At 31.8% G+C, this 10,141-nt stretch overlaps 1 protein-coding gene across 1 annotated transcript; it reads left to right on the forward strand.

The window, feature by feature from the left end:
- The first annotated feature begins 32 nt into the window (after nucleotides 1-32).
- On the forward strand, nucleotides 33-9,909 carry LOC140449740 (WD repeat-containing protein 43). The gene is made up of 8 exons (XM_072543062.1): nucleotides 33-256; nucleotides 312-556; nucleotides 611-821; nucleotides 2,626-2,810; nucleotides 3,229-3,397; nucleotides 4,073-4,503; nucleotides 5,442-5,686; nucleotides 9,567-9,909. The coding sequence occupies exons 1-8, from the start codon at nucleotides 80-82 to the stop codon at nucleotides 9,782-9,784; spliced, it is 1,881 nt and encodes a 626-aa protein (XP_072399163.1). The 5' UTR covers nucleotides 33-79; the 3' UTR covers nucleotides 9,785-9,909.
- The last annotated feature ends 232 nt before the right edge of the window (nucleotides 9,910-10,141 follow it).

Genomic DNA, 10,141 nt, shown 5'->3' on the forward strand with positions numbered 1-10,141 from the left:
CAAAGTATATCACACTTCAGGTATTTATGTCAATGTCACTTAATTTGAGGTTAGAACATGTGTTAATGGCGGTTTCGAGATGGCTTCTCAATTTAGTGAAGATGGAAAATATTTTGCCCATTTATCCACAGATGGAAAATTGAAAGTTTGGGATACATTATCCAATAAATTTGAACAGGAATTTACTCCCGATTTCCATTTGACTTCACCTTGTACATGTTTACATTTCATTCAAAACGATGGGGTAAAATACAAGGTGAGAGCCATGTGCTTTTATTTGAATACAGTTATTTTTATAACAATTTTTGTAGGGTGGTTCGCCAAAAAAGAAAAAACGAAGAGATTCTGAATCATTTATTAGTCCAAAAATAGTCTTAGGAACAACTTCTGGTGTTTTACTGTTATATTCAATTACAAATGCTGGCTTAGAGAGTTCAATTAATAGTGACACAAATCAAGCAATTAACTGCTTATCCACAGTTGACTCTAACATCGTATATTCAGGTTTAGAACAGAATGTTGTTATCTGGTCTTTAGAAAAACAAAAAGTTATTAAGTAAGTTGTAGTGTAAATACAATAATGTTAGATTGTGTAATTTTGTTATTTTAGCAAATGGAAGGTTGGAAATGAAAAGGTAACAGCAATATTGGCAATACCAGAAAGCAGTCAATTATTAACAGCTTCAAGAAACATTAAATTGTGGGACATAGATGTAAAAGAAGTACTTAGGACATTTACTGGTCATAAGTCAGAAGTGATGTTTCTTTATTATGTGAATCCTCATTCAAGTGATGAGTCATATTTTATGTCAGGCTCTAAGGTAATGAATTGTTTTGTTTAAATGATCACACTACTATCCTAGTATAAATGAAGACAACTGGAAAATTGCAGCAAAGACTATGCTATAAATTTCAATCTATGACAGATATTCAGTACCAGCCTTCTATTAATGTTTCAGACCTCAATAATTGACAGGTTAACATAATTTTAAGAATATATTTGCATAAGACAAAATATATCATCATCATGATTGCCAACTGTTGCCAGTTTGCTGCGCCTATTTGTCTACCATCCTCATCTACACCATCCCTCCATCTGAGTTTTGGCCTACCCCTACTTCTACTTCCCACAGGTTGCGATATAAGGATTCTTCTAGGAGGGTTGTTCTGCTGTGATCTTGCCAGATGTCCTGCTCATCTTAGTCTTCCTATTTTTATAAAGGATACTACATCTTTACCACCAAATATATGTTTATATTTGTGATATATCTCGTAGTTGTACCTCCTTCTCCAAACACCATTTTCACAGATGCCACTGAATTTTCTTCTCAGGATCCTTCGTTCAAAAAGACAAAATATATATGATGTTTAATACAGTGGCAGCTGTAGCTCAGTGGCTATAGTATTAGCTTACCACGATAGATTTGAATGATTTCTGCAGTTGACCTTTTTTTCTACATCTAATATCTGTATGTTTTCTTCTATTGTGTCCAGTTTCATGTAGAGCAAGAAAGACTTACTTTTTAAAACTTTGATTTTGTGAGTCTTGAGCCAATATACTTTCTCTTTCTCTGAGTCAACTTTTTTGTCTGTTATACATACCAATAGTTTGTCAATTGAAACCAATTCTCATCTTTCAATTTTGTTAACAACAAATTTGTTTTTTCTCCTACATTCTTTCATAACATTAATGTATTCTACATCCGTGTATAAGTGCAAAGATCGCTTAACATCCCCAAATTCTAAATCATTGGACAGAAAGATATATCCTGCTAGTAAGAATTGTCAAGTGATAGAATCAAGAGATGGATTTTTGGATGCAGTTTTGACCACCACAACAGTCTAACTACAGAACCAAGTTTTTAGCAGGTGGATTAATATGATCTCTATGTACTTCCAAACAGGATCCCACTTCTTAGGTTCTTCTCCCAGCTTCATGTTCACTTTAAAGTACAGTCAACTTTCCACCTGGTTTAGGTCTTTTAAATGTATCAAATTTATCATTATATTAAATGAATTATATAAATTAAAATATAGTGCAGTTAATATTTATTTATTTATTAACAGGGAACCCCTTTTTACATTTAAATTTCAAATATAAATATAAAGAATCCCAAACTAACTAGGTATATTATAAAAATGAATACATTGAAAACAAAAATACAGAATTTACAAATCATTTGAAGCTAGTTCAATGCTATGCTTAAAAAGAGGCAAAGATATTCCTGTACAACCTACACCCTCATCATTGAATCAAAACAAGCAAATATTTCTGGTAACCCCATTAGGTATTTTAAAGGAGAACAGCTCAAGCAGGGCAGGGCAACACATGTGGCTAGATAACAGTACAAAAAGAAGTAACATTAACATTACCCTGTAATAATTCACCAGAAAAGTTGCAGTTTTGTTTTATATGACACAAGTTTGTGTTGTGTTTATTTTTTTGTCCATTTAGTGGAAAACTGCCATTAGGTAAACTAGAAATAAATTTTAAATGGCAATTCATTAATAAAAGCCATTAGATAATTGATATACTGAATATTAGCTGTTCTGCATGATTACTACTTCATAATATCTGTTTGTGGAAGTCCTTTTATATATATTATACAAATATTTAAACTTTAGGGAGATAGAACCCTTAGTTGTTGGAGTTTAAACAACAATGTCTCAGAGAAAAATGCAGTTGCCAATTTCCTTATGGAGGATATTGTTCTCAATATTTCTATAAATGTTGGAGATGACGGAACTACACAAATGGCTGCTACTGTTAGAAGTGGAGTAGTTCATTTTTACAGGCATACATTAAATGGGTGAGTACTTAACCATTCTATTATAAAAAGTAATACAGTAGATCATTTATAAGTGAAACTTACTATCCAGAGTAGTCTCTTAGATATAACTTTGATCATTAATTCATACTCTTCAAGAATTTAGATTCATTAGTTATAAAGAATCAAAGAATTGGTTATTGATTGTAATTCTAGATAGAGAAAATTAAAATCTGAAGCATTGTTGAATCCACAATCATGCAAAATCATGCTAATCCACTATTTTATACTTAATTTTAATAAACGTATGTGATTAATTTTTGTACAATTACATTTGTCATTATTTTTACTTTTATACTATTGTTATCTTTTATTTTTTTATAAAATGAGCATATGTGTATCTGTAAACCAGATGTTTTATAAAAGAACATATTTTATTTTGTGTTATTTTGATGTGTAGGAAGTCTGGAAAACCCATAAAGCCCAAAACAACAATTCAAGTAGTTTCAGATACTGGTCAATCTGAAGAAGTAGTTAGTCCTATTAGAATTGTTGGTGCCTTTCATAGAGATAGTGAAACATTATGTATAGGACATGGAACAGATGTGCTACTTACTTTCGAGAATATTGTAAGTAATTTTTAATTGGTTTACAGCTACTATAGGTTTTCTTTATCCTTTAGAATATATTGCTTCCAAACTCTTCAGCCTTGCTTATTTCTGATAATGTTCACACTCCAGTATAATATATAAAATTTAATTTCATATCATATTTTATCTTTTTCTAATCTAAATTAGGGTGAATATTTTTTCTAACGTTTTTCAACCCTATTTTGTTCAATCCGTCTAATTCAGTGTCTTGGGGCCTTTTTTCTTTTTGGTCTATATAAATGACCTACCAAATGAGGAATAAGCTGTTCTGAGAAAAAAATTAGAAACACTCCTCACAGTGGCAGACCTAAGCAAGGCTAAACAGTGGTTTAGTGGAATTAGGCTGTTGCTTAATAATTTTTGTTTACTTTAGAACCAGTCAGTCATGAGAACAGTTCCCAGATACAGTCAATTTCCTATCACAAAACACAGAACCTGCTCAGTTAAATTTCTTGGTCATCATATTGACCAGAACCTAAATTGTGGGGGATAAATACAAAACCATTTTAATACTGTGCTCTGTGTCTATTTTAATACTTTTTTAATGTGTAATGTGCAGTACTTTTTTCTATGTCCATCTTTTAGTTATAACTCTTAATATTTTGCTATTGTACTTTATTTTATGTATTTTATCACCATCTTAATTATTTTTAGGTACCAAATACCTCGAGGAAACTCCATTGCCTGATACGACAAGATCCTCAGAAGCTCAAGTCTCAGAAAAAACAACAAAGCACCAAAACGATAGCACCAGTTGTAAATGATTCTGTCCAATACCTAACGCCAGAAACCTCTGTAATATCCTCCTCGAAAAGGAAAAATGATGGCACTTTAGAAGTACCCATGGAAAAACGGTTAGAAAACCTGACTTTGGGCAAAGCAGAAGGAAGTAAAGTGCCCAAAGCTGATAATGTTGCACAACTGCTGATACAGGGGCTACACAGTAAAGATAAGAAGATATTGAGGACTGTTTTGTATCAAAAAAATGAAGAGGTGGTAAGAAATACTGTCAAGAGGCTACCTGTAACGGCACTTGTGCCATTATTGCATGAACTATCCAGTTACATCCAAGGAAAAACTTTATCGTAAGTTGCATCAGTACTTTTTTAAATGTATTTATTTAAATATTCACAAAGCATATTTATATACAGATATTTTGTGAGCATTTAACCACACCCAGTCCCTAACCAGTCAAATCATGCGAATATTTCGATATTCAATTTATTTCTACAAAAAAAATGTATAATTCCTGGTTGTTTCTCTTCTCTTTTTATTTTCTTTAAAAGCATAGGCTATTACAGCATGTGATTCATACAGAGTAAAACATCACGTTTTTATTGAGTATTGACCAAATAATCATTTCAATATTACCAGTTGAATAGAAATGTACTAATTGAGTACATTTTTAGATACTGCATGTTCCTATGTTTACCCATTTTGAAACTGTATATTATATTTTTTAAATTGCATCTAAAATATTGGCTGAAACAAAAAAAAATATACAATATAGTTTATTAAAACTAAATATTGTATGGGGCAAACTGTAAAAAAGATTATGGATATGAGCTGTCTTCAAGAGTAGTAGAGAGTTTAAAAAAGGTCAAACAATACAGTGACCACATTAAATGTTAGCTATAATTAGTAAAATATTCAAAATGATCTGGTCTTATGTAATGAACTGTCAAAACTTAAAATAAAAACAAAACCTTAGATGGCAGCTGCAATTCTTGAATTGATGGAAGAAAGAGGAAAGATAAATGTGAATAAATATGAAGAAAATCACAAAAGTCTTAGAGAAAAATACAAGCTTTCTTTATATCTACAGATTTTGGTATTTTTTCTATTTATTAATCTCTAGTAAACTTGTTAAAGAAAATTTTAATCCAATGGTTGTATGCACAAAATTGTTTGAATATAATTACTAAAATTTTCACAATTGAATAGAAAGAAGCCAGAAAACGTTTGCACTTTTAACAAAAAATATAAATGTCAATTAATCTTACAAATATTTTGTTGATTTTAGGAGTCACATGGGTTCGATGTGGATGAAATGTATACTTCAAATGCATGCCGGAATCCTAATGTCAAACCCTCAACTTCCTGATCTATTAAGTGCTACATTGGGAAGTATACAAAGCCGACTTGGTCTCCTCACTCCTCTCAATAGGTTAAAAGGGAGATTAGATTTACTAATACCTCAAGTTAGTAGCAGTTTTCAACAGGACAGTACTGAAAATGAACAAGCTTTACTTGTATATAATGATAGAGGTAAGTATTTTTACAACCATACGCAATTAGAACCTTATTGGAACACATTTTGTATTATGAAAAAGAGAGAAACGGAAAGAAGGACAAAGAGATAGCGAGAGCTAGACTAGAAAGAGATAGCGAGAGCGAGAAAAAGATAGCGAGAGTGAGAAAAATATAGCGAGAGTGAGAAAAAAATAGCGAGAACGAGAAATAGATATCGAGATCGAGAGAGATACAGAGATAGCGAGATGGAAATTGTTGCATTCACAGGGTATTTTCTAGATCCTATTTTTTTATTTTTCTTGTGTTGTTTGGTTGGGCTTGGTTTTGGACATCATAGATCTCAGTGTGTTGATTGTTTTTAATGTTGTTGTGATGTTGTACTTATTTCCTATCCTCTTCAGTTTTTCTGATAAGCCCTTAACTGTGACTCTTGAAGAAGGCCCCCATCCGATTGAAGGTGGATCTAGCTTTTCTGATGCATGCTCTAATCTCCAGGTTGTTGGTCCATTCTTTATTTATTATGGTGCCGAGGTAGTTGTAGTGCGTCACTCTTTCTGCAGGGGATTTGTTGACATAGAGTTGACCTGTTATCCTTTTCTTGCTAATTAGCATAAGCTTTGTCTTCTTAACGTTTATATTGAGTCAATATTGTTGACTGTACTACATGATTTTGTTCATAAGAACTTGTAGGTCTTCTAAGTTGTCAGCAAATACTATGGTGTCATCTGCATATCTGATATCGTTTAGCCGGTAACCATTTAGTAGAATACCTTTTTCAGTTTCGTGCAAAGCTTCGGTAAATATTCTTTCAGAGTATAGATTGAAGATAAGAGGAGACAAAATACAGCAAAAACTCCACACATGATTTCACATAGTCAGTGTGTTCACCTTCAACTGAGAGATTTGCTGTCTGATTCCAGTAAAGATTTCTAATTATTTTCAGATCTTGGTTGTTAATTGCTGCTTCTTTTAGTATTTGTATCATCTTGGCGTGCTGTACACGATCAAACGCTTTCTCGTAATCAACCAGACATGCGTATATGTCACAGTTGACCTCTCTACATCTCTAGAATAAGACTTGTACTGAGAACAAAGCCTCTCTAGTACCTACAGCATTTGTGAACCCGAACTGATTGGGGGAAGTTTGACTTTCAATTTTAGGAGATGACCCATGAGGCTTATAGTACGGTAATCTTCGCATTTTTTGGCTCCTGCTTTTTTTTGGAAGTGCAATAAACTCAGATTTCAGCCATTCTGTTCGTATTTCTCCAGAGTTTTATATGTTGTTGAATATCTTTGCGATTATTGCTATTGATTTGTTGTCCATTAGTTTGAGTAGTTGTGCTTGTATATTATCAGAGCCTGCCGTTTTGCCATCCTTTAACTGTGTTATTGCAGGTGTTATCTCTTTGGTCTTCAAATAGTTTTTCTAGATATTCTTTCCACATTCTTATTTTACTCTGTTTGTCCAAGATGATGTTTCCGTCAGAATCAGTTATATTTCCTTTCTGCCTTCGTCTTAGTCCCCCTGTGAGTTCTTTAACTTTCCTATGTACATTGTGGCTATCCTACTTTGACTGCAGAGTCTCGTTTTCTTCGCATTTTTCATTTGCTTCTTTTTCTTTGGCTTCGCTGATTTTCGTTCTTATTAATATATTTATGGTTTTATATTTGTCTGGGTCATTTTTGGCTTCTCTTCTCTCGTCCATTAGTTTCAGGATTTCATCTGTCATCCATGATTTTTTCTTCATTAGTCTATCTGTCTTTAAGTGTTTATCCTTTACATTTTGCACTATTTCTGTAATATGATTGATCGTTTGTTCTTCATTTGATTTGTCTCTAATTGCAGTCACTTGCTCGTTTAACGTGGCTTGGACTCTCATCCTCATATCAAGGTCTTTCAGCATACGTAGGTTGTACGATTGTGCTTTCCTTTTCTGCACTGTTTTGAGTTTGACTCGAAATACTCCCACCAGTGGAACTTGGTCTGTCTCCAAGTCTGCTCCAGGATGTCTTGACAGATGTAAAACTGTTTCGGAATCTTTTATTTACTAAAATGTAGTCTATTTGATTCCTAATAATTCTCCCGGGTCTGTCTTGAGGGGATTTCCACGTGTACAGTTTGCGAGGTGGTAATTGGAAGAATGTGTTGGTGACAACTAGTTCTGAATCTTCTGCGAATTTTTCTAGGTCTCCACTCTCGTTTCTGACTCTCAAGTCCATGTGCTCCAATGTCGTATGTTAGAGAATAAATAAAATAAAATAAAATGTTACAAGTTTCTTGGTTTAGCTCGTTTTGCAGGATTTTTCTTATTCTTCAGAAAAATACTTAAAATAATCCACACATAAGCAAATGAGGTTTAACTTTGAATATCTTTATTTTGTTATATTACTGAGAAATAACTGTCCTATATATTTCAAAAAAGTAATCAAAATGGCTTTAACGCGTTTTAGATTATCTTTTTTCTTTAAATTTGAGTTTTACAGAAGAATTTGGCAAATTGTAGACTTTAGCTTCAGTCATCAAATTTTCTCCTCTACTTTTAATGGATGTCTTCTCCAAAATTTTATCGAAAGTTACTTTACACATGCTTCTACATTTCAAACATTCATCTTATACATTTTCAAAAATATTACATCGATTTTAACTTGAAAAATATCAATATCTTTTTAATAGTTTATATGAAAATTTTTTTTTATTAGTGTATCATAAAAAAATTATTAAAAATTTTTAATTGTTTAAATAATTATACAGCTTTCAAATGGGAATATCTTTATTTAGAGCGTTTAAGAGCGTAGGCGCAAAATTTCGGGCCAATGCTTTTTAAATGCATTCATTTTTTTCAAATCCTGAGAAAACTAATAAGTATTTTTGAAAAATTTAAATGCAGAATGAAAGATTACATTATTACTGAGGGCCGAAAGTCCATGAAAACTTCTATAATGTTTATTTTAATAAGTTACAGGAGTGAAAAAGAAGAGAAAATTTAATGTAATTTTTAATTTCAAATATCTCATTCAAAAAAACTTTTTGTTTATTCTAAAGGATTTTCGGCCCTCAGTAATAATGCAATCTTTCATTCTGCATTTAAATTTTTCAAAAATATTTATTAGTCTTCTCAGGATTCGAAAAAAATGAATTCATTTAAAAATCATTGGCCCAAAATTTTGCGCCTACGCTCTTAAGAAAAAATATGTAGTTTTATTATGTTATAAATAAATTGCTTCATTGAACGACAGGAAAATAATTTTTCTTTACGTACAACGATTTTGAAGTTTGAAATTCAATTTTCTTCACCCTAGTTGTTTTGGTATTTTTTACCCACAATACCGATCTTTTGTTATTATAAGTGATTAATATATTAAAGGTGCAAATTTTTATCGAGAAAGAGCTCCGATAGTGAAAGTTAATTTTTTAAAGATTACCATCCTATTGTTTCTAACTTGTTACAAATGCAAGCAAACTTTGACCGGTGGTATTTCAGGAAACACTGCTCGTAATTAAACTTTTTTTAAACGAAGAGTCTTTCCGAGTCTTTTTCAAGCCGTTTTCTGAATTTAATATATACTAATAGTTACCGATATATTTATAAGATAAAGAATTGTATACAATTTTAAAAAATTCCTGATGCTGCCCTAATAATCCGATTTCAATTCTATAAAGTACGTTGGGTAGGCGATGTGTCTTTTATATGTAAAAAAATTGGCAAACTTCTATATGGTTCAGTTTTTGTTGTGCAAGATTGTACAATGAAATTCAGTGTACTGTTTTGTTATATTATAAAGATTTTCTAGGCGAATTACGAAGTGCAATCTAAGTGGTTGAAACACATTATTGTTGTTGTGTATAACGACATCTCCTGTTAGATTAAAGTTAATTGTTTGTGTGTTGTAGATACCAGTGATTCAGAAGACGAAGAACTTCAAGTCGATGCCCAGTCAGAAAGTGGGAGTGAATGGGAGGAAGAGAGCAACCCTGAACTTGTTACAGAAAACAATGTAGGTTCGGATGCAGAAGAAAACGGTGACGGGAAGGAGGAAGATGATGGTAGCGATGAGGAGGAAGAGGAGAGTGGTGAAGAGGAAGATGATGATGAAGCGATGTCGTCATAATTTTCTTTTTTCGTCTTTGTTGTCTATATTACGAAAAATGATATACATTATCATTTAATTTTAATGTTTGACAATATTTTGTTAAATAGTTAATAAGAGAAATATATTTACAAAACATTTTTGTATACATCGACTTATTTTTACCTTGCGTATATTGATTACATTGATTAAAAATTTCTTTTTAAGCACTTTAAAAAATACTATTTATAAATAAAATCTGTTCCTGTTTATTACATTTAAAAAATATGCAACACGAAACTTTTTTTATTATATTAAATTTGATTTTAATATTTGAATTTTATTTCATTGCATCGAAAACATTTAACACAAGAGCGCAGTCATTAATACAGTAGACTC

This window comes from Diabrotica undecimpunctata, chromosome 9 (assembly GCF_040954645.1).
Source record: "Diabrotica undecimpunctata isolate CICGRU chromosome 9, icDiaUnde3, whole genome shotgun sequence".
NCBI classification, from domain to species: domain Eukaryota; kingdom Metazoa; phylum Arthropoda; class Insecta; order Coleoptera; family Chrysomelidae; genus Diabrotica; species Diabrotica undecimpunctata.